Source organism: Corvus moneduloides, chromosome 32 (genome assembly GCF_009650955.1).
Source record: "Corvus moneduloides isolate bCorMon1 chromosome 32, bCorMon1.pri, whole genome shotgun sequence".
Classification (NCBI taxonomy): Eukaryota; Metazoa; Chordata; class Aves; order Passeriformes; family Corvidae; genus Corvus; species Corvus moneduloides.
In genome coordinates, this window is record NC_045507.1 from 635859 (window position 1) to 662597 (window position 26739).

The window sequence follows — 26739 nt, forward strand, 5'->3', positions numbered from 1 at the left end:
GAGAAAAGAGGTTTAAACGGAGAGGAAAAAACTTACTTTTCTGTTGTTATCTGTGTGATGGAAAAAAGCCAGGCAAGTTGAGGGGAAAAGGGTGGAAAACGTGAGGGGGGAAGGGTGGGAAACATGAGGGGAGAAAAGAGTGGGAAAGGTGAAGGGGAAAAGGGAGGGAAACGTGAGGGGAGAAAAAACCGGGAAAGGTGAGGGGAGAAAAGGGCGGGAAATGTGAGGGGAGAAAAGGGCGGGAAACATGAGGGGAGAAAAGAGCGGGAAACGTGAGGGGAGAAAAGGGCGGGAAACATGAGGGGAGAAAAGAGCGGGAAATGTGACGGGGAGAAAAGAGCGGGAAACCTGAGGGGGAAATGGCCGAGGGTCCCTTGGCCGTCCAGTCCCTGACGGATGTGCCCTCCCTGCCAAAAACACATCAAATTCTGACTTTTAAATTTTTTTATTGATTTTTCCATGAAAAATACAAAGAGTCGAGTGTGGGGGTGGGGGCCGGGGGGGTCCCGGTCCCCTCTGAGGGGTCCCGCAGTGCCACAGGGGGTCCCTGGGCAGGTTTTGTCCCCGTGTTGGGCCCCCCAAAAACGGGCCAGGGCTGAGGTGGGGACCCCTTATTGCTACTGAATTGGGGGTCCCCTGGCCCCCCTCCCCAAATTCCAGGGCTGGATCCCTGGAAGAGGGGGTGGGGGGGGTCAGAGTTTGGGGGGGTGATGGCGGATCTGGACACGGGGGTCGCTCCTAAATATTTATATTAATAATAATTAAAACTACAAGAAGCTTCACACAGGCACGACACAAAAAAACCAGGAGCCAGGATGGGTTTGGGGAAGGGTCTGGGGGGAAAAAGAGGGTGCTGGGGAGTACCAGGATTGGGGAAAACCAGGGAAGAATAGGAAATAAATCGGAAATAAACCACTGAAAAGCGAGAAATTATCCCGACATCAAAGGGAAAATAAATAAGAATTGCAATAATAATAATAACAACATCAATAATAATTAATAATAAGAATAATTAAGAATAATTAAGAATAATAACAATGATAAGGAGGACAGGGGAACTCAGGGTTGGGGCTTTTGAGGTGGGGTTCCGCCCTTTTTTTTGGACAGGAGGCTCCAAGTGGCCAAGCTCCAGCAAGTGGAGTAATTTGGGGCAAAAAATGCCCATTTTGGAGAATTTGGGGAGGGAGGGGTGGGGAAGTGTGACAAGACACATCCCCTCCCTCCCAATCTTGGGGGTACCAGAGGAATCCCTGGAATTTTAGTGCCACTGACCCCCCAAAACTTTCCTTGATCACACTTGGGGTTCACAAGCTGCTTCCACGGAACTTGGGGAGCACAAAACAGGTTCTCACCCCCTCTGGAAAGGCGATTTTGGGGATTTTTTGGGGGATTATTTTTAATATTCTGCTATAAAAATAGATGGATTTGGGTCTGCGGTTCCTGAGGAGTCGCCGCTCCCCACGTCAGTCACGCTCCTCCTTACCTGATAATGGGTAACAAGTCTAATTAAACATGTGATTAACCCTTATTTTTGTTCTTTCTCCCCAAAATTTCCTCCCCCTCCCCCAAAAAATTATGGAAAAGCATGGAAAGAAGGAGAGAGCGAGCAGACGTCCCCTCCCCGGAGTCCTGGAGCAGAGGGAAGGGGGGGCACAGCCCCCACCTGGACACACCTGGATCAGGTGAAGGGGGGGCACCGCTCCAGGTGGTCCAGCCACTGCCAGAGTGGTGGGGTTTGGGGTACCTGGGGGGGTCCCAGGTTCCCAGGTATGTCCACAGTGTCCTGGGGGGTCTCCAGGCTTTCCAGGGCCCCTCCCAGTGCCCTGGAGCACCTGGAGGAGTCCTCAGGATGCCCATCAGGGACAGGTGAGGGTGTCCAGGTGTCCAGGCTGTGCGTCAGGTGTCCCCACGGTGTCCTCAGTGGCCATGGAGGGGGTCTCCGAGGTCTCCATGGTGTCCGTGGTGCTCACGGGGCGTCCCCATGGTCTCCAAGGTCTTCAGGTGGGTTTCTCCGTGGTCTCCATGTTGCCCACAAAGGGGGTCCCCAAGGTCTCCAGGTGGGTTTCTCCATCCTGGAGACCCAGGATGTCGTTGGGGTCCACGGAGGGGGTGCCCAGGACCTAAAGTTGGGTTTCTCCATGGTCTCCATGGTGCCCATGGAGGGGTCCTTGAGGTCTCCAGGATGTGTTTGGTGCTCGTGGGAGTCCCCGAGGTCTCCAGCTGAGTTTCTCCATGTTCTCCATGGTGCTCATGGGGGTCCCTGAAGGTTCCTGAAGGTCTACAGGTCTCCAGCTGGCTTTCTCCATGGTTTCCATGGTGCCCATGGAGGGGGTCCCCAAGGCCTCCAGTTGAGTTTCTCCCCGTGACCCAATGGCGGTGACAGGAGACCCCGCACCCGCTCGGTGGCCACCAGCGGGGACAAGGCTCAGGCCTTGTGCTGCTTGGTAGTCTTGAAGGACACCTGAAGCACGCGGTCACCCAGACGGTAGCCGTTGAGGCTGGCGATGGCCATGGCCGCCTCCTCGTAGTTGGTCATTGTGACGAACCCGAACCCTTTGCACTTGTTGGTGGCGAAGTCCCGGATGACCTTGACGTTGGTGACGGCGCCGAAGGGTCCGAAGAGCTGCCACAGGACGCTCTCGTCCGCCTCCGGCGCCAGGTTGTAGACGAAGATGCACCACCCGGGCCCGGGGGTCCCCAAGCCCACCCCGGCCAGCGCCGGCACCGCCTCGATGGCCAACGGTGAGAACCTGGGCAGCAGCGACAACGGGCTGGCCTGGGGTCAGCAGGGGGGTCCCAGGGGTCCCCTCCTGAGCTGGGGAGGGTCCCCAGGTTGTGGGGGGGGGATTGCAGGGGGCAGGTTTGGGGGGGTTTGGGGGGGTTTAGGGAGTGGGGGGGGCGTTACCTCTTCACCCCGTACGCCACGTTCAGCAAATTGTCCAGTCTGGAGGGGACAAGATGCTGTTGGGGGGGACACCCAGAGGTGTCCCTGGTCCCAGGGGGGGGTCCTACTCCCGCAGGACACCCAGGACACCTGAGGCCCCTGTGCGCAGGGGTGTCCCACCCTCCGAGGGCTCCCAGGATCCTCGGGGCTTCTGTTCCCAGGGACATCCCACCCCCTCCAACCTTCCCAGGACCCCCAGTGCCTCTGTTTCCAGGGGTGTCCCACCCCTCCAGCCCCCCAGGATGCCCCAGCGCCCCCAGCCCTCTCAAGACCCCTGTTCTCAGCGATATCTCATCCCCCCGCAGCCCCCCAGGACTCCCAGTGCCTCTGTTCCCAGGGATCCCCCCAAGGACCCCATTCCCGAAGACATCTCATCCCCCCAGCTCCTCCAGCCCCCAGGACCCCCATTCCCAGCGATACCCCACATTCCCAGCCCCCCGGCCCTCACCGGAAGCGCTGGGGGGGGGGGTGCAGGGCCCCATAGCGCCGGGCGCCGGGGCAGAGGCTCAGCAGGGCCCCCCCCGATTTCTGCCCGGGGGTGTTGGCGAACTTGACCGTGATGGGCTCGGCCGCCCCGAGGGGCTTCTGCCCGTGCAGCCCCCGCACGGCCTCCTCGGCCTCCACGCGCTTGTCGAAGCGGATGAACCCCACCCCCCGGGACACACCTGCGCGGGTGCCACGGGGATCAGGGACACCCTAAACCAAAACCCCCTTCCCGCCTCACGGCACCCAGGAACGCTCCTGCCCACCCACAGACCCCAATGGGATCGCTGGGTAACCCCCCCAAGGGGAGTCCTCCCTCTCCAGAGCCCCCCAGGGACCCCCAGGACTCCCATTCCCAGGGATATCCCACCCCCCAGGATCCCTGGGGTCCCTCTTTCCAGCGGTGTCCCACCCCCCCAGGGCCTCCCAGGAATGTCCCACCCCCCCCCAGGATCCCCAGGACTCTCAGAACGCCCACCCCCAGGGATGTCCCACCTTCCCAGGCGCACGGAGCACACCTGGGCACAGCTGGACACACCTGTGACCTGGTCCACGAGGATGCGGGATGTGATGATCCGGCCATACTGGGAGAAGAGCTGCTCCATCTCCTTCTGCCCCATGGCCTTGGGCAGCCCACTCACGTACAGGTTGGCATCGCGGATGGAGGCGGAGCTGGGCCGGGCGTAGGACACCTGGGGGGGCAGGTGAGCCCTCGGGACCCCCCAGGGGACAGCGGCATCGCCCACCCAGGGGTTCCACCCACCACAGAGGACACCCAGGTGCCCCCCAAGTGGCCCCCCACCCCCCAAGGACTCCCAAATGCCCCTTTGAAGGACCCTCCAAGTGGCTCCCCACCCTGAAAGCCCCCCAGGTGCCCACCCCCACATCCCCAGGGCACCTTGATGGTCTTGGTCTGCAGCTTGAGGCCGTTGAGGGCCCCGATGGCCCTGTCGGCGTCTCCGGCCTCCACGTAGTTGACGAAGCCGTAGCCCAGGCTCTGCCCTGGGGCACCATGTCACCGTCACCGGGGGGTGGCCCTGTCCCCTGTGCTCCCACCCGTGTTCCCAGGTCTATCCCCACCCCTGTCCCCACTCTGTTCCCACTCGTCTCCCCAAGATCCTTGTCCATCCCACCAACTTCGCTGTCCCGGGGGTCCCTGTCCCGTGTGTCCCCATGGTCAAACTTGTGGGGACAGTGGGGGCACAGGGACACTGGGGTCGTGGGGGCAGTGGGGGGACACCGAATTGTCCCTGCCCCCATGGTCACAGTCCATCCCTGTCCCCACAGGTCCCCGTGTCCCCTCTCCCCATGTCCCCGTGTCCTGTGTCCCATCTCCCCGCATCTCACATCCCTGTGTCCCCTCTCCCCGTGTCCCACCCGCCCATGTCCCCGTGTCCCGTGTCCCCCGTCCCCTGCCGGTACCGGTGACCTTGTCCCGGACGAGCTTGCAGGACTCGATGTCCCCGAGGCTCCCGAAGAGGCTCCGCAGCTCCTCCTGGCTCATGGACTGGGGCAGGTAGTTGACGATCAGGTTGGTTTTGCTGTCATCGGTCACAGCGGGGGGACCCGGGGGGGCCCCGTTGGGCAGCGCCGCCGCCACCCCTGGGCCTGGCACGGCCACCACCGGGACAGGGACGGGGACAGGGCCACAGCCTGATGGCCCCGCGGTGCTGGGAGCCTGGGCCTCCACCGTGCTCAGGATCTGCTAAGGGGACAGGGGGTGTCACGGGGGGGGTCACTGCAGGGACAGGGACAGCGGGGACATGGGGACAGCGAGGGGACAGGGACAGCGAGTTCATGAGGATGGTGAGGGGACAGGGACACGTCGGGACACGGGGGTCGTGGGGCCAGTGGGGGGACGGGGCCAGTGGGGTCATGGGGACAGTGAGAGGCGGAGACATCGGACGGGGGACAGTGACACCCCGGGTGGGGCCATGGGGGACAATCCCCCCATTGTGCAGCAGCGCCCCCGCCCCTTCCCCCCCTCCCCAATAGCGCGGGGTGGGTGACAATGGCCCTTTGTCACCGGGTGATGGGGACACCCGGGGCCACCAGCCACGGCCCCGGGGGGCGTGGGGACAGCGACACGCAGGGACAGTGACACATGTGTCGCGTGTGCCCCCCCACCCCCCACAAAACGGCCCCGGTTTGGGGAGGGGTCCCCGCCCCTCCCTTGCACACGCGTGTCCCTGCAGGTGCCACACGCGTGTGACGCCGTGTCCCCACCCGAGCGTGTCACACGCTCACGGGGGGACGGGGGGGACACGAAGAGGAGGGGGGTGGGAATTCGGGGGGGAGGGGGGGGAATGGAAGATCTGGGGGATCCCCGCAATCCCCCTCCCCACCCCGTTCCTACCGTCACCATCGTGTCGCCGGGGGCGCGGGGGGGGGGGGCCCCGCACGGCCCCGAGGGCTCGGGGGGCCCGGGGGGAGGCCGGGAGGGCTCCGGGGGTCGCGGCGGCGGCGGCACCGGGCGCTGCGAGCGGCGGCCCCGTCGGTCCTTTAAACGTCCTTGGGCGGGCGCGGGGCGGGGCCCCCCAAAAACCGCCCCCCCACCCCCTCCCGAGATGGTTCCGTCCGCGCACCCCCCTCCCCAAAGGTGGGTCCGACCGCCCCCCCAAAAAGAGGTGGGTCAGCCCCACCCCCCCAAAAAAGAACCGCCCCCCCCTCCAGGGCCCGAAGCCCCCGGAGACCCCCGAAAGCCCCGCCCACGGGAGGAGGAGGAGGAGGAGGAGGAAGGATGGGGAGGGATGGAGAGAAGGAAGAAAGAGGGAATGGAGGAGGAAGAGAAGGAGAAGGAAGGAGTGGAGGAGAACGAGGGGGGGATGGAGCAGGAGGAGGAGGAAGATGAAGGAGAAGGAAGAGAAGGGACGGCGAGGGAGGAAGAGGAGGATGATGAAGGTCGGGGACAACCGGGCGTAGCCGCCGCCGCTTCAGCACCGGGGACAGCGCCGAGCTCGGTTCCCCCGAGGGGCCGCCCCGCGACCCCCGAAATGGGGAGAGGGCACCGGCGAGGGCCCGCACCCCCTCCAGGACCCCCCCCGAGCCCACCCCCCCACAGAAGAAGCAGCACGAAAAGTCCTGATTTTAATGGATTACGGGGGTCCTGGAAGGGGCCGGGGGGCCTGGGGGGGGAATGTGCTCCCACCCCGATGTCCCCGAAGCCCTTCCAAACCCCAGGTGTCCCCAGGGGGGTGACAAGCGACAATAAGGAAATAAATAAAAGATGAGGGGGGAGGGCAACGGGGCCTCCTGGGGGGGCCACAGGGTCACCTGGGGGGGACACACAAGGACACCCCCGAGGGGGCAACTGAAGGGGTCCCTCAGGTGCTCGGGATGTCCCGGGGAGGGGCTCAGGACCCCCCCACGTGGTTCTTCTTCACCTCCAGGTGCAGCCGCAGGTACATTGGGGGGTCCCAGCGAGCAGGTGGGGGCCCAGGTGAGTCCGGGGGAGGCCCAGGTGGATTCAGGGGGGTCCCCTATGTGCCGCGGGGCTCGGGGTGACTCTTGAGCCCCCCGTGTCGGCGCATGTGCCACGTCAGGGACGCGCGCTGGCGGCAGCGGTACCCGCACACCTCACACCTGGGGGGGCGAGGTGGGGGTCAGGTGTGCCCGAGGACCCCCCCTCACCCTCCTGGGGGGGTTCTCAATCCTCAGGAGGACCCCCCCCCGTCACTCACTGCAGGGGGGTCTCCCCGGTGTGTGTCCTCCTGTGGACTTCCAGGTGGTTCTTGCGCTTGAAGGACTTCCCGCAGGTGTCACAGGTGAACTCCCGCACACCTGGGGGGGGCACGGTGGGGAATGGGGGGGACAAGGGGTGGGGGACGCAGGGGACACACCTGGGGGCTCACCTGGGAGGTGACCGAGTGCCAGCACAGGGGGCTGCCCAGGTAAAACCTCTTGTGGAGGGAGGGGGATTTTGGGGGACACACACACCTGGGGGCTCACCTGAGTGCACGCCCATGTGCCGGCGCAGGTGGTTGGCCAGGTAAAACCTCTTCCCGCAGCCGGGCTGGGGGCACACCTGGGTCCGGCCCCTGCGGTGCACCAGGTTCACGTGGTTCTGGGGGGCACGTGGGAGGTGAGGGGGGCTAGGGGGGTCTGGGACAGGTGAGAAGGGGATCTGGGACAGGTGAGGAGGGTGTTTCCCCCCCTTCCAGGCACCTGGAAGCTGCTGAGAGCGCTGAACACCTGCCCGCAGCCGGCATAGGGGCAGGTGAGGGGGTCAGGGGGGTCCTCGGGGTCCGGGGAGGGGGCACGGCCCCGCCTGCTCCGCCGGCGCCTGCAGAACCTGGGGTGAGTCCCCCCCTTGAAAGGTGGGGGACAGGTATTGGGGGGGTCCTTGTCTGATCCATCTGAGGACCCCTAAAACCCTCTGCCCCCTCCCAAATGTCCCCCACCAGCACGTGGTCCCAGTCCAGGCCCTCTCCCCAAAAAATCCCTCCTGACGTCTCCCCTAAAACCAGCCCATAACCCCCTCACAACCCCCCAGTCCTTCCTCCCTTGAGAGGTGGGGGTCAGCTTTTGGAGCAGCCTTGTCTGACCCACCTGCAACCTCCTAAAGCCCCCTGCCCATCCCCAAAATGATCCCCCCCCAAAAAAAATCCCCTAAACCCCTCAATCTCTCTAAACAAAACAGTCCCTGACCCCCACAACCCCCCCAGGTGCTCCCCCCTTCTCCACACGCTCAGGAAACCCAAAGCCCCCCAGGGACCCCCCAGGACCCCCCGACCTTTCTGGCTCTTTGGGGATCTCGTAGATTATTGTCGACACCTCGGCGTCCTCAGCCGGGGAAGGGTCCCGGGGGGGCTCCCGGGGGGGCTCTGGAGGGGGGGGCTCGGTGGGGGGGGGCAGCTCCTCCTGCTTCAGCCTTGGCGCTGCGTCCTCCTCGTCCTCCTCTGCCATCAGCGCGGCCGGTGAGACCCCCCTGGCCCCCCCCAGCACCTGACCCGTCCCGTTTTTGACCCCCAAATCCACCCCCATCCTCCCCCCAGCACCCCAATCCCCCGTTCCTGACCCCAAATCCCCCCTGACACACCCCCCACCGCCCCAATCCCTCCTGGCCCAGCACACGATCCCCCATTCCCGACCCGAATTCCCCCAGACTTCCCCATTCCTGACCCTCCCCAGCCCCCCCTTACCCGTCTTAGGCAGGTGGGGCTCCCCAGGTGGGGGGGGGGAAGGTGCCCCCCCCTTCCAGCAGCACCTCGTGCCCCCCCACATCGAGCTGGAGCCCCCCCAGGGCCTCGTAGCCGGGCCCGGCCAGGATGAGGAGGGGGGGTCCCTGCAGCAGGGTGGGGGGGCCGCCCCCGTCCAGGCCCCCCCGGGCCGGGAGGGGCAGCGGCAGCGGGACACAAACCACGGCCTCCAGCGCCTCGGGGGGGGCCGGACCCGCGGGGAGGGGGCCGGGAACCGCGGGACCCCCCGGCGGCGCTGCCTCCGAGCCGGAGCTGCAGCCCCCCGAGGAGGAGGAGGAGGAGGAAGAGGAGCCGGGGGCTACAGCGGGAACGTGGAGGGTCGGGCGTTAAAATATCTCCCACCAGACCCAAAGAAACCTCACGGACCACCCCAAAAATCCCAGACTCAAAACACCCCCCCAAAATACCCCCAGACCTCCTCCCTGCCTCCCCCCCCACCCTCAGCACCCCCAGCCCCAGCCCCACACACCATCCCCTCCCTCACCCTCGCAGAGCCCCGGGGATCCCCCAAGCCCCATCCTGCGCCCCCCGGCCCCCCGGGGACCACCCAACCCCCATCCCCGTGCCCCCCGCTCCCCCGGGGACCCCCCAAGCCCTATCCCTGCGCCCCCCGGGGACCCCCCATCCCCAAGCCCCCCGGTCCCCGGGGACCCTCCAACCCCCCTCCCCGCGCCTCCCGGTCCCCCGGGGACCCTCCAAACCCCCCTCCCCGCGCCCCCCGGCCCCCCCCTCTGACCGTCATCGCCGTCCGAGTCGCTGAGGGGCCGCAGCGGCGAGTGCAGGTCCTGGAAGTAGCGGTGGCCGCGCTCGCACTGCCACACGGCCGTGGTGTAGAGCCCCACCGAGGGGTCCAGCTCCGCCAGCCGCGGCTCGTACGGGCAGCGCTGCCGGTGGTCCTCGTACCAGATCACGGCGTGCCGCAGGCAGTTCACGTTCCGGCGGCGCCCTGGGGGAGCGGGGACAGCGTGGGACCCCCCCGGAATGAGGTGCGGGCCCCCCCCGAGTCAGGCGCGGCGCCCGCAGCGAGCGCGGACTCACTTTTCTTGCGTTTGGGTTTTTTCGGGAGCTGCTCCCAGGGTTTGCTGTGGAGACAGAAGGGGTGGCAGGGGGCAAGGGGCTTCTGTGGGACCCACAGCCCTCCTTCTCTTCCTCCTCTGGCCCCGCCATCTTCCTCCTCCTCCTCCTGCACTCCCAACACGGCCTTTCTCCTTCACATCGTCTTCCTCCTCCTTATCCACGCGCCTCCGTTTCTTCCTCATCCTCAACCTTCATCATCCCTCCCGGCCTTCCTCCTCCTCGTTCTCCTCCTCCACCCCTCCCCTGCTCCTTCCTCCTCCTCCCCCACCACTCCCTCCCCGCTCTCCATCCCTCACGGAGCAGGAGGAAGAGCAGGGAGCTGAGGAAGAGGAGGATGGGCAGGACAGGGACAGGGAAGAAAGACGAGGATGAGGAAGAGAAGGATGAGGAAGAGGAGGATGAGAACGGCTCGGAACAACCCCCCGCCGCCGCTTCAGCACCGCGGACAGCGCCGCGCCCGCTTCCCCCGAGGGTCCGAGCCGCTCTGCGACCCCCCGGTCCCGGGGGGGACACCCCCACCCCCCCCAGGACCCCCGGACCCCTTCCCCACGACCCCCAAACCCGCCGGTGGCGCGCCCCCCTCCACAGCCCTCCCTCCCTTCCCCTCCCCTCTGATCCCCCGACCTCTCCCCGCTCCCCCGGTCCCCCCTGCGCTCACCCGCGCCGCCCCGCGCGCTGTCCCCGCTCCAGCCCGAGCAGGTAGGCCGCGAGCTTCGCGTCGCTCCATCCGCTGCGGCGCCGCAGCTCCACCCAGGGCCCGTGCGCCTCGCCCAGGTACACCCGCCGCACGTCGTACTTCTTGCGCGACTCGAGGCGCCGCCGGGCCCGGTCGGTCTCGGTGAGGCGCGGCCGCCCCCGCGCTTTGCGGCCCCCGCCGGGCTCGGGACCCCCGGGGCCGCCGGGGCCGCGCTCGGCCGCGCTCATGCCGCGGCGCGCTGCGATGACGTCAGCGGCGCGCCCGCCTGCACGGCGCGGCGGCGGCGTCGCGGCGCTCTGTGCGCATGCGCGGAGCGCGCTGCCCGCACTCCCGCCGTGATTTTTTGGGGGGGGGGGGGGTCCCCGGGGAGAGGGGGGAACCCCCAAAGGAGGGTCCCGGCACATCTCAGCCCCACCCTGTGCCCGCCAGGTGTGAGGTGTGCACGCACCGCAGCTGGGGCACCTCCGTCTGTTCACTGAGGAGCCCCCGAACTTACTGGGGACCCCCCAACCTGCTCAGCTGGGAGCCCCCACACTCACCAAGGACCCCCCCACACTCACTGGGGGCTCCCCAGCTTGAGAGGGGAACGCGACTCCATCCCAGTGCCCCCGAGCCTCCCCCTGGGGCCCTCCAAATCCCCCTCCTGGAACCACCGGGTTTAGGGGGTGGCACACAGGACACACAACCCCCACTGGGCCCCCCAAAACCCCTCCACGACCCCCCCCAAACAACCCCCCGGGACGCTGCTCTGCCCCCAGCCCTCCCCAAAGCCCCCCGAACCCGTCAAAGCATGACACCCCCTCTCCATCACAACGCCCCTTTATTCCCCGCTGCTTTTTGGGGGGTTTCCCCTCTGCTTCCCCCCGTCCTGCCCCTCGGGGGGCTCCAGCGCCGCTGCCGGGGGGGTCCCCGTGCCCACCCGGGGGGTCTGGGGGCCAGCAGAGGGGTCTCCCCCCTCGGTGAGGCGGAAGACAACGGGGATGCGCCCCAGCACCGGGTTCTCCTCCTGCAGCCCTGAAATCCACCTGCCCAAGGTGTGTCGGTCGCCCGCCCCCGCCATGCACAGGGCGAACACGGGACCCTCCTCCACTGGGGGGGGGGGGGGACAGGTGGGTCGGGGGGGCGCAGGTGACCCCCCAAAAACCCAGCTGACCCCCCCAAACCTCACCTTCGTCTACATCGAAGTCCTCGTCATCCCAGGGGCCGCGCTCCAGGTCCAGCTCCAGGTGCAGCGGGAAGTAAAAGCTGCGCTCGGGGTCTGGGGGGGGGGTCCTGGGGGAGCGGGGGGGGGGGCGTCTGGAATGTTCTGGGGTGGGGGGTTTCCCGCACAGACAGGTCAGGGGGGCCCCAGGTGTGCTGGGTTATGGGGGCTCTGTCCCTGCACACCTATCCTGGGTCTGGGGTCCCATCCCACCTGTCCCAGGCAACCCTTCCCCGTCCCCTCCCAGAGCCCCTCCGGACTCACCCTCAGGTGTGGGGGCAGGGGGTCCCCCCGTAACACGAAGTAGCTCAGGAGGGTCCCACGGAGCCACAGCGGGAACGGCCCCTCCACGAACACCGGCTGCGAAGGGTCGTGCTGGGCCAGGAGCTCCCGCTGCTCCGGGCTCTGGGAGCCTGGCAACGGGGGACAGCTGGGGACAACCAAAATCCACCCCAGGGACCCCAAACTCAACCCCAAACCCCTCCCAAGGGACCTCAAACCTCCCAAACCCGACACCAACCCCCCCAGGGCACCCCGGCACCCCCAAGGGACCCCTCCGAGACCCCCAAAACTCACTGACGATGTAGGGCTGGACAGAGCCTTCATCCTCCCCCGTGTCCGGCACTGGCCGCTGCGGGATGGGGACACTCAAGAGTCACCGCCTGTCCCCCACCAGCTGTGCCCCCCCATTCCCGTGTCCCCCCTCCAGGTGCCCACCTGGATGACGGTGACGGTGGCTCCGGGGTCCCCGGCGATGCGGCGCAGCCCCAGGCGCGCGGCCGCCAGCCCCGGGGGGGGCAGCTGGGGGGGCAGCGGGTGGGGGTCCAGGCGGCGGAAGCGCGGCAGCCAGAACATCATGCGCTGCACCTTGCGCAGCGGGCGGCTGCGCGGCCCGAACACCCCCAGCAGCAGGAACCGCGTCTCGGCGTCCGGCACCACACCTGGGGACACCGGGACGTTGGGGGGGACACGGGAAGGCGTGGGGAGGGCCCAGGGGTCCCGGGGGGGGGGACACGGGAGGACTCAGGATGGACACGAGGGGACGTGGAAGGCGTGGGGGGCATGAGGGATGTGGAGAGACACAACAGGCATGGGGGGACAGGGAGAGGCTCAGGGGTGACCCCGGCTGTCCCTAAGGGGGGGATCCCCCATTCCCCACCCCCCTTTCACGCACCGTAGCGCTCCATCTGCTCCAGCACCTGCAGGCCGCACTCCTGCTGCCGCGGGAAGGGGAAGAGCAGGCGCTGCACGGGCCCGCGGGGCACCCAGGGCCCGCGGGGCAGCAGCCGCAGCAGCCCGTTGTAGGCGCCCAGGCTGCGCTCCACGCCCAGCGCCGGCATCGCCGCCAGCGCCGCCTCCACCAGCGCCAGGCGGCCCCCGCGCCCCGGCGGCGACCGCGCCATGTCCCGCAGGGCCGCCTCGAACGCCGCGGGGCCGCGGGAGGCTCCGCTGTCCCCGCTGTCCCCGCTGTCTCCGTGCTCGTCATGCGCCTTGCGGGAGCGGAGACGTCGCGGTGGGGCCTTGGAGGTGTTGTCACCTGAGGTGTCACCCCCCGAGGTGTCACCTCCCACAGGACCGCGGGGGTCCCCAGCGCGGGGGTCCCGGTCCCGGGGGTCGCGCTCGCTGTCCCGTGTCTTGCGGAGGCGGTGGTGCCACGCTGAGGTTCCCGAGGTGGCACCCCTCGGAGTGTCCCCCCTTGGGGCGTCACCCTCAGCGGGGTCGCGGGGTTCTGTGGTCCCCGCGGTGTCGCCGCCCTCAGAGGGGACCCGCGCTGGGCGCTGGCACAAGGCCCGACAGAGCTGGGGGGGAGGAAAAGCGTCACCACACCGTCCCCGCGTCCCCCCTTGTTCCTCCTGTCCCTCCGTGTCCTCCGGTGCCCAGCGAACCTCCTGTCCCCCATCACGCCCACCTCCCTCGTGTCCCCGTATCCCCCCAGTGTCCCCATGTCCCCCATCACGCCCACCTCCCTCGTGTCCCCGTGTCCCCTCAGTGTCCCCATGTCCCCCCATATCCCCTCTCTCCCCCATGTCCCCGGTGTCCCCCGCGCCTGCCGGACTCCCCCGCACCTCTGGAGCTCCGAGGCTGCCCCAGAAGCCCCGGGGCAGCGCGCGGACCCAGTTCAGCCTCATGTCGCCGGGGCTGCCGCGGTGTCAGGGTCACAGCCGAGCCCCGCTGTCCCCACGCCGGGTCGCGCCGCTGGGCGCCGCCATGTTGCCTCTGACCCCGCGCCTTCGGGTCAGGGGGCGGGGCTTTGCGGCGTAGCCAATCGCCGCGCGGCTTTCATCCTCGGCTGTGACGAGCGCGGTGATTGGCAGGGAGCGCGGGGCGGGGCTCGGAGGGGGTTCCCCCGTGACGTCACAGCGGGGCCCCGGGATGAGCTCCGAGACGGGGATACGCGGTGACGTCACGGGGGGAATAATGACGTCAGAGCCGCACCGGCTGCTTTAAACGGGAACGGCAGCTCCGGCGGGGGGGGCGGGGGGTGTCCCCCAAGTCCCTGAGGGGGAGGGCGGGGGGGTCTCCCAAGTCCCTGAGGGGGGGGGCGGGGGGATCCTGGGTGTGCCCGCAGCCCCGGGGGGGCCTCGGAGTCGCGGGGGGCGGAGACGGACTGGGGGAGGGGGAGGGGGACATTCCCCACCCGTGACGAGTCGTGTCCCCCCTCCCGGGGGGGCGGCGGAGTCCGATCCGGTGACGGCACCGAGGGGAGGACCCGGCGGGGGACGAACCCCGGTGTCCTGGGGGGGTCCGCAGTGTCCCAAGTGCCCGGGGGAGAGGCCCCAGGTGACCGGGGGGGCCCCCAGGCACCGTGGGGGAGACCCCGCTGTCCTGAGGGGGGTCCCCGCTCTAGGGGGGCACCCAGAGGAGCGGGAGGGGGGACCCGGGGGTCCGGCGGGAGGGGGGAGAGCGGGAGAGGGCTGATTTGGGGCGGGGGGGGCCGTTCCGGGACTCCCCTGCCCCCCTCCCGGGATCCCCCCCCCCCTCCGGGATCCCCCCCGCTAAATGTGGAAAAAATGACGCCATCACCCGCCCCGCCGTGACGTCAGCGCGGCGGAGGCCGCGGATTGGCGGAGGCCGCCCCGGCCCGGGGGGGCTCCGCGCCCACCGCCCACTTTTAAAAGTGGCGGCGGCGCCGGGACGGGACCGGGAGGGAGAGACCGAGGGCATCGAGCCGACCCGAGGGCACCGAGCCGACCCGGAACAGCCCCGAACCCACCCGGAACAGCCCCGAACCGGCGCGACCCGCCCGCCCCGACCCCACCGGACCCACCGAGACCGCCGGGGACCCCCGAAATGTCCAACGCGCACTTCAACCGCGGCCCGGCCTACGGGCTGTCGGCCGAGGTGAAGAACAAGGTGAGCGGCACCGAACCGAACCGAACCGGGGGGGTCCGGGCGGCTCCGGGCAGGTGCGACCCCCCCCGGGGGTCGGCGGCACCGGGGGCGGGCAGGGGTCGCGGCAGGACCCGGCGGGAGCGGGGGCGGGACCCGGCGCTGTCCCTGGTGCTGCCCCGGGAGGGAAGGGACGGGCACCGGGACGAGGGGGCGGCACCGGGGTGTCCCCCCCGGGGGTCCCACCGGGCGCCGGTTAACCGGGGAGAGTGTTGGGCGGCCCGGGGAGCTCCGCGGCCCCCGGTCCCTCCGGCGAGCGGGAGGGGACGGGCACCGGGTCCCCGACGGGGTGCGGGAGGGGAGGGGGCGACACCGTGGTTCCCCCCCCGTGAGCACCGGGGGGTCCCGCCGGGTACCGGCTCGTTAAGGGTTAACCGGGAGTGGGGGGTTCGTTGGCCCGGAGGGCCCCCGCAGCCCCCGGTCCCCGCGGCGGACGGGAGGTGACGGGCACCGGGTCCCCCTCGGGATGGGGATACGGGGACGGCAACACCGGGGTCCCCCCGTGAGCACCGGGAGCTCCCGCCGGTGTCCGCCCCGTTAAGGGTTAACCCGGAGCGGGCTCGGGTGGCCCGGGGGGGCCCCGCCGACCCCCGAGCCCGCGACGGGCGGGAGGTGCCGGGCACCGGGGGGGAGCGGGGACGACACCGGAGTCCCCCCGCCGGGGGCCGAGGAGGGGAGGGGGCGACACCGGCACGGAGCGGGCGGACACCGGGAACTCCCCCACGAGCTCCGGGGGGCGTCCCGCCGGTGCCCGCGCCGTTAAGGGTTAACGGGGGCGGTTCGGGCGGCCCGGGGGGGGCCCGCGGCGGGCGGGAGATTCCGGACACCGCGAGGGGACGGACACGGTGCGGGGGTCCCGCCGCGCACCGGCCCGTTAAGGGTTAACCGGGGGGGAGTTTGGCGGCCCGGGGGGGCCCCGGCGCCCCCCGGCCCCGCCGTGAGCCCTTATAAGGCGGCGGAGCGCGGCGGGCGGGCGGCGGCGGCCCCGGGCCGGGGCTATATATGGGCAAAGGTTCGGCCGGCCCGGTCGCCCGCGGCTCCCGGGGGGGCCGGGGCGGGGCGGGGGGGGGGGGCCGGGCACCCCCGGCCTTGCCGGGTCCCTCCGCCCCTCCCGGCCCCGCGGGATCGCGGGGAACGGGGGCACCGGGGGGGACACCGGGGATTCTCTGTCCTCAGCGCAGCTGCCGCGGCTTCCCCGAGCGTGTCCCCGGGTGTCCCCCCACGTTCTCCGCGTCCCCTTCACGGTGGGGATGCGTCCCCCTCTCCCCCCGACCCCCCTCTCCCCCTGACACGTCCCCAACGGTGTCCCCCATATCCTCCCCGTCCTCCTGGCGCTGTCCCCCGTGTCCCCCCATCTCCGTGATGCTGTCCCCCACATTCTCCATGCCCCGTGTCCCCGTGTCCCCCTGACGCTGTCCCCGTGTCCCCCAGCTGGCCCAGAAGTACGACCCGCAGCGGGAGCGGGAGCTCCGTGCCTGGATCGAGGGGACCACGGGACGCCGGATCGGGGACAACTTCATGGACGGGCTCAAGGACGGCGTCATCCTCTGCGAGTACGGCCCCGACCGCTGACCCCGTGTGACCAGAACTCTGTCCCCTGTCCTGGCGCTGACCGGGCTGGGACCGTCCCCCTCCAAACCCCGACCCCGGCTCGACTGTGGGATGATCCTCTTGGAATTCAGCCCGATTTTGACCCCATCCCTCACCTGGGCTGACCCCTGACCCCTGCTGACCACAACCAGCTCTGGTGTTGTCCAGGCTGTGCCTGTCCCCCCACACCCCAGTCCTGGCTGGATTCTGGGGTCACCCTGGGGATCCTGACCCCACCCCTCACCCCCACTGACCTCGCCTGTGCTCGGCCCCTCCAGGCTCATCAACAAACTGCAGCCAGGCTCGGTACCCAAGGTGAACGAACCCGTCCAGAACTGGCACAAGGTAAGGGGGAAACCCCAAAATCGGCCTTTGGGGAGGGTCGCGGGGGGGGGGGGGGTCCCGATCCCAAACCCGGCTCTGATTCCCTCCGTGCGCAGCTGGAGAACATCGGGAACTTCCTGAGGGCCATCACGCGCTACGGGGTGAAGCCCCACGACATCTTCGAGGCCAACGACCTCTTCGAGAACACCAACCACACCCAGGTCCAGTCCACCCTCATCGCCCTCGCCAGCCAGGTGACCCCCCTGGGGGGTGGCATGGGGTCCTGGGGGGGCCACGGGGTGGGGACAAAGTCCTGGGAGGCTCCGGAGGGTCTGGGAGGCTCTGCAGGGTCCCTGTGGAGGACACCAAGTGTGGTCACCTTGCCAGGCAGGCGACCCCTCCAAGGGCTGGGACAGGGTCCTGGGAACCTGGGGGGCTCAGCTGGGGGGGTCCTGGGGGGCTTAGAGGGTCTGGGAGGCTCCAGAGGGTCCTTGTGTCCCCTTGGAAGACACCAGCCACACGCTGCTCCCTCACTTGGCGGGGGCCAGAGGGGGTATTTGGGGTCTGAGGGGGGTATTTGGGGTCTGGGGGGGTATTTGGGATCTGAGGGGGGTATTTGGGGTCTGGAGAGGTATTTGGGGTCTGGGGAGGGTATTTGGGGTCTGGGGAGGGTATTTGGGGTCTGAGGGGGGTATTTGGGGTCTGGGGAGGGTATTTGGGGTATGGGAAGGGTATTTGGGGTCTGAGGGGGGTATTTGGGGTCTGGGGGGGTATTTGGGATCTGAGGGGGGTATTTGGGGTCTGGGGAGGTATTTGGGGTCTGGGGAGGGTATTTGGGGTCTGGGGAGGTATTTGGGGTCTGGGGAGGGTATTTGGGGTCTGAGGGGGCCCCGTGAGCCCCCCCCCCCCCAAACCCGTGGTCTCCGCCAGGCCAAGACAAAGGGGAACAACGTGGGGCTGGGGGTGAAATACGCGGAGAAGCAGCAGCGGCGCTTCCACCCCGAGAAGCTGCGCGAGGGCAGGAACATCATCGGGCTCCAGGTGACACTTGGGGACACTGGGGACACCTGGGGGACACCCAGACAGACACAGGGAGCACGGGAGGGATCGGGGCGGGCGCGGCGGCTGGGAGGGCCCGATGGGGACACTGAGGGGACACAGCAGGGATGGTCATGGCGCGTTCGTTGGGGACACAGCTGATGACACAGTTGGTGACACCGTTGCTGTCCCCAGATGGGCACCAACAAGTTCGCCAGCCAGCAGGGAATGACGGCGTACGGGACACGGCGGCACCTCTACGACCCCAAACTGGGCACGGACCAGCCCCTGGACCAGGCCACCATCAGCCTCCAGATGGGCACCAACAAAGGGGCCAGCCAGGTGGGGACACGGGGACACTGCCACCCCCACGGGGACACAGCCAGCCCCACAGAGACACAAGGACATGGAGACACAGGGACATGGGGACACTGCCACCCCCATGGGGACACAGGGACACTGCCAGCCCCATGGGGAACAAGGACATGGGGACACAGGGACATGGGGACACTGCCACCCCCATGGGGACACAGGGACACTGCCAGCCCCATGGGGAACAAGGACATGGGGACACAGGGACATGGGGACACTGCCACCCCCATGGGGACACAGGGACACTGCCAGCCCCACAGAGACACAAGGACATGGGGACACAGGGACACTGCCACCCCCATGGGGACACAGGGACACTGCCAGCCCCACAGAGACACAAGGACATGGGGACACAGGGACACTGCCAGCCCCATGGGGACACAAGGACATGGGGACACAGGTACACTGCCAGCCCCACAGAGACACAAGGACATGGAGACACAGGGACACGGGGACACTGCCACCCCCATGGGGACACGGGGATACTGCCAGTCCCACAGAGACACAAGGACATGGGGACATGGGGACACTGCCACCCCCATGGGGACCCCGGGATGGTGATGGCACAAGGGGCGCCGTTGTCCTGGATGAGGGGGGACAAAGGGACTTTGGGGACAAAGAGCCTTGGGGGACAGGGACACAGCCCCTGTGGGCAACAGGGGGAGGACGAAGGGACCCCGGAGGAGCCCTCGAGGTGCCGCTGTCCCAGCTGGTGGCCCAGGGGGACAAAGAGACTTTGTCGGGGGGGGGAATAAAGGGACTTTGGGGACAAAGGGACTGCAAGGCCACCACCTCGAGCCGCTGTGTGCTGGCCAGGCGGGGATGACGGCGCCGGGGACGAAGCGTCAGATCTTCGAGCCGGCGCTGGGCATGGAGCACTGCGACACGATGACCATCGGGCTGCAGATGGGCAGCAACAAGGGCGCGTCCCAGCAGGGCATGACGGTCTACGGGCTCCCGCGCCAGGTCTACGACCCCAAGTACTGCGGGGGGCCCCGAGCTGCTGGGCCAAGACGGCTACGACGGCCACGACGGCCTCTACAACTCCCAGTAGCCGCCGGCCCCGCGGCCGCTTGCACCCCGACACCGCACGTCACCGGCCTCACCGCGCCCCACCGAGCCGGCACCGGGCGCGGCCCCTGGAGCGCTCCGGGAGGGGATCGGCCCTGGGGGGAACCGGCACCAGGATCGGCGCCAGGCTCGACCCTGGGATCGCTTTTGGGGGGGATTTCAGCACTCGGGATCGGCCCCGGGGGGAAACAATCCCAGGGTCGGTTCTGGGATCGGCCCCCAGGGTCAGGCCTGGGGGGAGTCGGCCCCGGGGGCGATCGGCCCCAGGATCGGCCCCGGGGGCTGCGGCCCCCGCCACGTGTGAAGCCACCGAGGCACAATAAAAGCCACACGCAAAGGTGACGCTGCTGCTGTGGGGGACACTGAGGGACAGGGAGGGGACGGGGGGACACCACGGGTGACAGCGACACCAGCTCGGGGGGGTTTATTCCGGGACAGCGCTCCCGAAATGCGTCACCCTCCCCCAAGGCCCCCGCGGCCCCTGGGGACAAGGACGAGCCTCAGGTCCTGGGGGGGGGGAGGGCACCGTCCCACCGGGTCCTGGGGGTGCCACCGGGCCCTGGGGGTGTCACCCTCGGGGGTTTGGGGACAGGGCAGTGTCCCGCCCCCCCCCCCCGCCGGGTGTCACTGGTTGGCGGCTTCGCAGGCGTCGATCCAGTCGCTGTAAACGTCCACGGGCTCCGACAGGTCTGGGGGGGCCGTTAAGGCTCCAACACGGGTTTGGGGGGTCCCGGTGTGTCCCGGGGGGGGTCACGGCGGGGGGGTCCCGCTAAGGATACAGGTGATGGGGGTCTGGAACTCCTCCAGGCACACGGTGCACGAGATCACCCCGGTGTTCCGGGCGCGGTCCCTGGAGGGGGGGGGGGGGCAGGACACGGTTGTGACCCCTCCGTCCCCCCCCGCCCAAGGCCATCCCGAGCCCCGGTGTCCCCCCCCGGGGCCGTTTCCTCCCGTGACGCCCCTCCCCGGTACCGCACCCCCCGCCCCGTGTCGCCGTCTATGTCCCCCCTCTCCGTTTTCCCCCCCGGCCCCTCCGCCGCCCTCTCCGGGCTGTCGCCCAGCCCCGTCTCACGTCCCGGTGTCCCGCCGGTCCCCGGTGTTCCCCGCTCACATTTTGACGTCGCAGGACTTCTCGTGGTTGCAGAACGGACACGTGAACTGCGTCTCGAGCGTCCCCGTCATCTTCTTCTTGGGCGGCGGCTTCCGCTTCGACTTGCGGCGGCCCATGGCAGCCGCACCGGAGCCGGGAACCGGGAACGGCCCCGGGAACGGGAACGACGCCGGGGTCGGTCCCGGGAGCCGCCTCGGAGCGGCCCCGACCCGCTGCGGGACGCGCCGGGGGCGGCTCGACCCCTCCGGGACCCCTCCGGGACCCTCCCGGTTGCTCCCGGTTCCCCCCGGTCCTCACGCCGCGCTCCCGCCGCACTCCCGGAAGTGCCGCCCCACCGCCCTCAGCCAATCAGCAGCGGGAAGAGCGCGCTCCGCCCCACGTGGCCCACAAGCGCCCCGCCCATTGGGCGATAGACGCGCCTCTCTAGCCAATCACCAGCGGATAAGGAGTTCCCGCTATCACGTGGCTCGCCTATACAACACCTAATTGGTCGATGCGCGCACCGCCCCCGCCAATCATGAGAGGGGAGCCAAGTGACCCGCGAGCAATCGCGCCCACTGCGTGATTGACGTGAGGTTTCAGCCAATCAACAGCGGGGAAGGCGTGATCGTCGCTGTCACGTGACTCGCGCGCTGCTCCGCCCCCCCGCGCAGTTTTGGGGCGAATCGCGGCGGTTTTGGGTCCGTCCGTGGCGGCGGCGCCGTTCAAAGGCTTTATTGGGGGCTCAGTCGTCACGGGGGCAGCCCAGGTGGGCGTCGCAGTGTCCACCCCATGTCCCCAGTGTCCCCCAGGTCATTGGGGTCCCCCCGGGTCAGGGGTCACGGGGGTCACTGGTCAGTGTCCGGTCCCCAGTGTCCCCCAGGGGGTCAGAGATCGCGGGGTGTCCCCAGAGCCAGCGGTCCCGGTGTCCCGAGTGTCCCCAGTGTCCCAGGAGGGGGGTCAGAGGTCATGGGGTGTTCCCCAGGGAAGGGGTCCCGGTGTCCCCGGGGGGGGTCAGAGGTCACGGGGTGTCCCCCAGAGAGGGGGTCCCGGTGTCCCCGGGGGGGGGTCAGAGGTCACGGGGTGTCCCCCAGGGAGGGGGTCCCGGTGTCCCCGGTGTCCCCGGGGGGGGTCAGAGGTCGCGGGGGGGCAGCGTCACGCGGTGCAGGACGCGCCCGGTGGCCTCCAGGAAGGTGACGGTGACCGCGCCGGGCTCCAGGCGCAGGTGGGCGAAGCCGCCGGGGCTCGTGGGGGTCCCGAAGAAGAACCGGAGGGAGCCGGGGGGGGACGGAGCCGTCGTGGGGCCGCGAATCCTCCATGAAATTCCCGGCGCCGCTCAGGACGTAGCCCACCCCCCCCCTCCTCCAGGTACTGCGGGAGAAAAGGGGGGGGCTCAGGGGGGGGACACACCTGAGGGACACACCTGGGACCCTCCCCCCGGCAGGTTTTAGGGGCTCCCGGCACCCCTGGGCACCCCAGGGTGGGTTTCAGCGGTGTTTGGGGGGGTTTGGGGGGTCCCTGCACGCCCGGGCTCACCTGCAGGTTGTGGTCGTGGCCGCACAGGTAGGCGGTGACGCGGTGGCGCCGCAGCAGCGGCCGCAGGAGCCGCACCAGGCACGGCGTGGGGCCGTGCTTGGCCACTGACCACACCGGGTAGTGGCCGGCCACCAGCACGAACCTGTCCCCGGCGGCCGCCTCGAGCTGCGCTCGCAGCCAGGCCAGGTGAGCCCCGGCCGCCGCCGCGTCCCGGGGCCCCGCGGGGACGTCGCCCAGGCCGAAGTCGTCCGTGTGGCCGCAGAGCAGCACCGTGTCCAGCACCAGCAGCCGCGCCGAGGCGTTGGAGCCGGGGATGTGCAGCCGCAGGCTGTAGTAGGGGTGGGGGAAGTGCCTGCGGGGACACGGCGGGGTTTGGAGACCGTCTGGGGACACCCCCAGCACGAGGCACAGGGGGTCGTAGGGGTGGGGGAAGCGTCTGTGGGACACGGGGACACGTAGGGGCATCGTGGGGACACTTGGGGACACCACGGGGGGGCCTGGGGACAGCCTGGGGACAGCCCAGCACCAGGCACGGGCTGCAGCAGTGGGGGCAGCGGCTTGGGGACAGCATGGGGACACTTGGGGACATCCCCAGGGGGCCTTGGGGATGAACAGGGGTGGCTTGGGGACACTTGGGGACATCCCCAGGGGGCCTTGGGGATGAACGGTGGTGGCTTGGGGACAGCCCAGCACCAGGCACGGGGTGTGGGAAGCGCCTGTGGGATACGGGGACATATGAGGACACCCCGAGGGGACACTCGGGGACACTCGGGGACCGTACCAGCGTGGGGAGTGGTGGCTGTAGCGCAGCTGCGCCGTGACGTTGCCGGCGTGGTCGTGGTTCCCGGCCATGACGTACCAGGGGACGCCCCGGAGCCCCGGGGACACGAACACCCGCTCAAAGGTGTCCTGGGGGACACGGGGGGACATTGGGGACGTTGGGATATGGGGGATGGGGATATGGGGACATGGGGATGTTGGGGACACTGGGATATGGGGGATGGGGATATGGGGATGTTGGGATATGGGGGATGGGGATGTTGAGGTACAGGGATATGGGGACATTGGGACGTTGAGGTACAGGGATATGGGGACATTGGGATGTTGGGATATGGGGGATGGGGATATGGGGACACTGGGGACATTGGGATATGGGGGACACAGCAATGGGGACATGGGGATGTTGGGATTGGGGACAATGGGGGTACAGGGATCTGTTCCCCCCAGGTGTGGGGGTGTCCCCCCGGGGGTTACCTGGAACCGGGGGTCCCACTCGTCCCGCACCCCCTCGTAGTAGAAGTTGTCGCCCAGGGCCAGGACGAAGTCGCCGCCCAGCTCGGTGACCGCCTGGCCCATGGCGGCCGCCGTGGCCACCTGGCGCGGGGTCACGAAGGGGGGGTCGGGCAGCCCCCCCCAGTCCCCCAGGGCCAGGAAGGTCAGAGCCCCCCCGTGGCCCCCGCCGGGTGTGGCCAGGGCCACCATCAGCCACAGCAGTGCCAGCATCTGGGGGGTGGGGGGGACACGGGGGTGTCACAGCCCGCCCGGGGGGCCGGGGGTGTCCCTGCCATGGGGGGGGGGTCCCAGGTGTCCAGGGGGGGGTCCGGGGTCGCACCCCCTCCCCAAACCGCCCCCCCCGGCACCCAGATTTTCGTGGGGGGGGTCCCACGTGTCCGGGAGGGTCCCACCCCCCCCCATGGCACCCACGAGTGCCACCCCGCCCCCTCCCCCCCCCGGGGGTCACTCACCGTCCCGGCCTGTCCCGTCCTGTCCCCTTGTGTCCCCCCCCCCCCGCTCCGGCCACTCCGGCCCTTTATGGCCCCAAAAGGGGAAGCGGGGTCGCCTCCCCCCGGCCCCGCTGTCACCTGACGCCTCACGGGGACACTGGGAGCGCGGGGAGGGCACTGGGAGCACTGGGAGGAAGGGGAAGGCCGGCTACTGGGAGCACTGGGAGAGGGGCGGAGGGGACTGGGGGAGGGCTGCTGGGAGCACTGGGAGAGGGGCGGAGGGGACTGGGGGAGGGGGAGAGGGCTACTGGGAGCACTGGGAATACTGGGAGGAAGGGGAAGGCGAGCCACTGGGAGCACTGGGAGAGGGGGGGCCGGGCTACTGGGAGCACTGGGAGAGGGGGGGTCGGGCTACTGGGAGCACTGGGAGAGGGGGGGCCGGGCTGCTGGGAGCACTGGGAGAGGGGGGGGCTGGGCTACTGGGAGCACTGGGAGCACTGGGAGCGCTGGGAGAGGGGGGGGCCGGGCTACTGGGAGCACTAGGAGCACTGGGAGAGGGGGGGCCGGGCTACTGGGAGCACTGGGAGCACTGGGAGCACTGGGAGAGGGGGGGGCCGGGCTACTGGGAGCACTAGGAGCACTGGGAGCACTGGGAGAGGGGGGGGCCGGGCTACTGGGAGCACTGGGAGCGCTGGGAGAGGGGGGGGCCGGGCTACTGGGAGCACTGGGAAATGGGAATCATCTGGAAATCCCCCGAATTCCCCAAATCCGCTCGAGGCACGGGATTGAAGGACACGGACACGCCCCGGGGGGGCCGGGAGTGACCCCCAAATCCCGCCCAGACCCCCGAAATCTCCCTCAGACCCCCGAAATCACCCCCGGACCCCCCAAATCCCTCCCTTAACCTCTAAGCCTCCCCCAAATCCCCCTGTGCCCCCATAAATGGCCCCCAGACCCCCCCAAATCTCCCCGTGCCCCTCCCCAAATGCCCCCCACGACCCAAAAATCCCCTCCATGTTCCCCCCCCCCCAACCCCCCCGGCCCAGGCGCACTCAGCGGGTAACGACACTTTTATTTCCATTTTTTTGTCCTTTTCCGCCCCTTTTTCCGCGGTTTTTCCTCATCCCGCGATGGGGGGGAGGGGGGGAGTGGAGGGGGGGGGAGGGGCCGACCCACCCCCTGGGAAATGACGTCACTACCACGTGCGGGGGGGGGGGTGAGGGGCGACCTGGGGGGGGTCCCCAAAAATGTGCAACGCTGGTGCGGGCGGGGCCCGAGCGCGACGCCCCCTCCCCCCCAACATCGCCCCCCCCCCCCCGGGGTTTCCTTTCGGGGCGGGGGGGCCCAAAATTGGGGTACCCAGAGCTTGGGGGGGAGGGGGTCGCATTGCCCGGGGGGGGCCCATTGCTGGTGGGGGGGGGGGTCCCCAAATGTTGGGGGCCCCCATTGCTGGTGGGGGGCCCCAATGGGGGGGGCCCCAAAAATGGGGGGGGGGGGGGGGGTGTTGTTTCTCGTGGGGGTGGGGCACTGCGGGGGGTGGGGGGGGTCCCAAAAATCCGGGGGGAGGGGTCAAAAAGGGGGGGGGGAGGGGCCCCACAAAAGGGGTGCCCAAAAGGGGGGGCCCGAATGATTGTCCCCATTTTGGGGGGGGGCTCGGAGGGGGGGGAAGGCACGCGGGGGGGTCTAAGGCAAATGCGATTTTGGTCCATCTGACCCCAAAATCCGGGGGCCGGGGAGGGGGCTGAACCCCCCCCAAAATCACCCCCGGGGGGGGGGGAGGGGGGGCCCATCCCGTCCCCCCCCCACCGAAATCAGCCGAAGGTGCAGAAAACCCCAAAAATGAGCAAAATGCCCCCAAATCCCCCCCCCCGGCTGGCACCCCCCCCCCCCCCCGCTACCGGTGGTGGGAATCGAGGCCCCCGTGACCCCCCCAGAACGCGAATTCGGAGCGAAATTACCCAAAAACGATAAAAAACCATAAAACTGGGGGGGGTGGGAGCGCCCCCCGTGGGTAAAATCAGGGAAAATTGGGGGATTTCCCCCCAAAAAAGCACTTGGAGAGCGGGGGGGGGGGGGCGGGGGCAGGGAGAGACCCGAAAAGGAGGGGTTTGACCCCAAAATGGGAGGCTGGACCCCGAGGAGGGGCGCGGGATTTAACCCTTGGGGGGGGGGGGGGGGGGGGGGACGCGGGGAGCACAACGGGGAGGGGGGGTTTGACCCCAAAAAGGGGGGGTTTGACCCCAAAAGGGGGGAGTGGAGCGAAAAAGGGCGGGGGGGGGAGGGGGGAACCCCAAAATGGGGAGGGGAGGGGGGGGGGTCTGACCCAAAACGAGGTGGGGGGGGGGGATGGGGTTTGACCCCAAACAGGGGGGGTTTGACCCCAAATAGGGGGGGGGTTTGACCCCAAACGCGGGAGTTTGACCCCGGGGGGGGGGGGGGGGCGGGGGCGGGGGGTAATTGCACTTAATTAAAAAATGAGCTGGGGGGGGGAGAGGAGGGGAAAAGAGGGGGGGACCCCAAAGGCTGGGGGGGTCAGTGGGGGGTGGGGGGTGCTGTGGCCCCCGCGGCCCCCCCGCTCGCTGGCCTGCAGCGAGGGGGGCCCCCCGGCACGCGCGTGTGCGGAGCGAGTGCTGGTGATGGGGGGGGGCACACGCGTGTGCGCGGCGGGGGGGGGTGGGGCGCGGCTTTTTTTGGGGAGGGGGGGGGCAGGAGGGAGAGGGAGAGAGAGAGAGAGAGGCGTGATTTTGGGGGGTGGGGGGGGGATTTTAAAGGGGGGATGACCCCCCCCTCCTCCAGCGCCTCAGCTTTGCCCGCCCCCCCCCCCCCCCCCCCCCCCCGTTTTCCCTTTCCCCGGGGTGACCCTGTGTGTGCCGGGGGGGGGGGCGGGGGGGTGTTTTTTGGGGGGGGGGGGACACATCAGAGAGGCCGAACCCTCATCCACGTCGTGGGGGTGGGGTCGGGGCCCCCCCCGGGGGGCGGACGGCGGTAGGATGGGGGCGGGGGG

At 69.2% G+C, this 26739-nt stretch overlaps 6 protein-coding genes across 8 annotated transcripts; 1 reads left to right on the forward strand and 5 right to left on the reverse strand.

The window, feature by feature from the left end:
• Positions 1-732: 732 nt before the first annotated feature.
• On the reverse strand, positions 733-5841 carry ELAVL3 (ELAV like RNA binding protein 3). 2 transcript variants are annotated; one of them, XM_032094606.1, is made up of 7 exons: positions 5784-5841; positions 4850-5129; positions 4326-4429; positions 3966-4119; positions 3393-3609; positions 2906-2944; positions 733-2750 (listed from the first exon to the last, which is right to left on the reverse strand). In XM_032094606.1, the coding sequence occupies exons 1-7, from the start codon at positions 5790-5792 to the stop codon at positions 2426-2428; spliced, it is 1128 nt and encodes a 375-aa protein (XP_031950497.1). In that variant the 5' UTR covers positions 5793-5841; the 3' UTR covers positions 733-2425. The 2 variants fall into 2 exon arrangements, with proteins under 2 accessions (XP_031950497.1, XP_031950496.1); XM_032094605.1 differs by having other exon boundaries at positions 733-2771.
• A 660-nt stretch (positions 5842-6501) lies between these two features.
• On the reverse strand, positions 6502-10720 carry ZNF653 (zinc finger protein 653). Its single transcript, XM_032094571.1, is given in 11 exon segments — positions 6502-7009; positions 7108-7207; positions 7376-7490; positions 7592-7709; positions 8160-8325; positions 8569-8608; positions 8610-8923; positions 9362-9571; positions 9664-9707; positions 10361-10659; positions 10661-10720. Coding segments are annotated over 11 exon segments (1554 nt in total). The 5' UTR covers positions 10706-10720; the 3' UTR covers positions 6502-6906.
• A 482-nt stretch (positions 10721-11202) lies between these two features.
• On the reverse strand, positions 11203-14074 carry ECSIT (ECSIT signaling integrator). Of its 2 annotated transcripts, none has more exons than XM_032094596.1 (7): positions 13667-14074; positions 12775-13399; positions 12318-12541; positions 12177-12231; positions 11861-12013; positions 11568-11657; positions 11203-11488 (listed from the first exon to the last, which is right to left on the reverse strand). In XM_032094596.1, the coding sequence occupies exons 1-7, from the start codon at positions 13727-13729 to the stop codon at positions 11220-11222; spliced, it is 1479 nt and encodes a 492-aa protein (XP_031950487.1). In that variant the 5' UTR covers positions 13730-14074; the 3' UTR covers positions 11203-11219. The 2 variants fall into 2 exon arrangements, with proteins under 2 accessions (XP_031950487.1, XP_031950486.1); XM_032094595.1 differs by having other exon boundaries at positions 11397-11488; positions 11568-11671; positions 11865-12013; positions 13667-14073.
• A 578-nt stretch (positions 14075-14652) lies between these two features.
• CNN1 (calponin 1) lies at positions 14653-19461 on the forward strand. The gene is given in 8 exon segments (XM_032094638.1): positions 14653-14954; positions 16422-16543; positions 16859-16925; positions 17021-17158; positions 17835-17945; positions 18138-18284; positions 19131-19301; positions 19303-19461. Coding segments are annotated over 8 exon segments (885 nt in total). The 5' UTR covers positions 14653-14891; the 3' UTR covers positions 19369-19461.
• Positions 19462-19783: 322 nt separating this feature from the next.
• On the reverse strand, positions 19784-20819 carry ELOF1 (elongation factor 1 homolog). Its single transcript, XM_032094675.1, has 3 exons — positions 20497-20819; positions 20165-20235; positions 19784-20074 (listed from the first exon to the last, which is right to left on the reverse strand). The coding sequence occupies exons 1-3, from the start codon at positions 20610-20612 to the stop codon at positions 20010-20012; spliced, it is 252 nt and encodes an 83-aa protein (XP_031950566.1). The 5' UTR covers positions 20613-20819; the 3' UTR covers positions 19784-20009.
• Positions 20820-21185: 366 nt separating this feature from the next.
• On the reverse strand, positions 21186-23979 carry ACP5 (acid phosphatase 5, tartrate resistant). The gene is given in 7 exon segments (XM_032094631.1): positions 21186-21760; positions 21762-21833; positions 21835-21846; positions 22012-22363; positions 22793-22920; positions 23266-23514; positions 23757-23979. Coding segments are annotated over 6 exon segments (966 nt in total). The 5' UTR covers positions 23757-23979; the 3' UTR covers positions 21186-21607.
• Positions 23980-26739: the final 2760 nt, after the last annotated feature.

What these genes read in the sequence shown, in the direction of transcription:
- ELOF1 (XM_032094675.1), bottom strand. Translation starts at nt 20,612, where the DNA reads ATGGGCCGCCGCAAGTCGAAGCGGAAGCCGCCGCCCAAGAAGAAGATG. An exon ending in AAGTCCTGCGACGTCAAAAT is followed by an intron (nt 20,236 to 20,496) that starts GTGAGCGGGGAA and finishes CCCCCCCTCCAG; the next exon opens with GGACCGCGCCCGGAACACCG. An exon ending in GTTCCAGACCCCCATCACCT is followed by an intron (nt 20,075 to 20,164) that starts GTATCCTTAGCG and finishes CGGCCCCCCCAG; the next exon opens with ACCTGTCGGAGCCCGTGGAC.
- ECSIT (XM_032094596.1), bottom strand. Translation starts at nt 13,729, where the DNA reads ATGAGGCTGAACTGGGTCCGCGCGCTGCCCCGGGGCTTCTGGGGCAGC. An exon ending in GCAGCCTCGGAGCTCCAGAG is followed by an intron (nt 13,400 to 13,666) that starts GTGCGGGGGAGT and finishes CCTCCCCCCCAG; the next exon opens with CTCTGTCGGGCCTTGTGCCA. An exon ending in GCCCCCACACCTGAGGGTGA is followed by an intron (nt 11,658 to 11,860) that starts GTCCGGAGGGGC and finishes CCCCCCCCCCAG; the next exon opens with ACCCCGAGCGCAGCTTTTAC.
- ELAVL3 (XM_032094605.1), bottom strand. An exon ending in CGTCCGGGACAAGGTCACCG is followed by an intron (nt 4,430 to 4,849) that starts GTACCGGCAGGG and finishes ATGGTGCCCCAG; the next exon opens with GGCAGAGCCTGGGCTACGGC. An exon ending in CCCCCCCCCCAGCGCTTCCG is followed by an intron (nt 2,945 to 3,392) that starts GTGAGGGCCGGG and finishes TGTCCCCTCCAG; the next exon opens with ACTGGACAATTTGCTGAACG.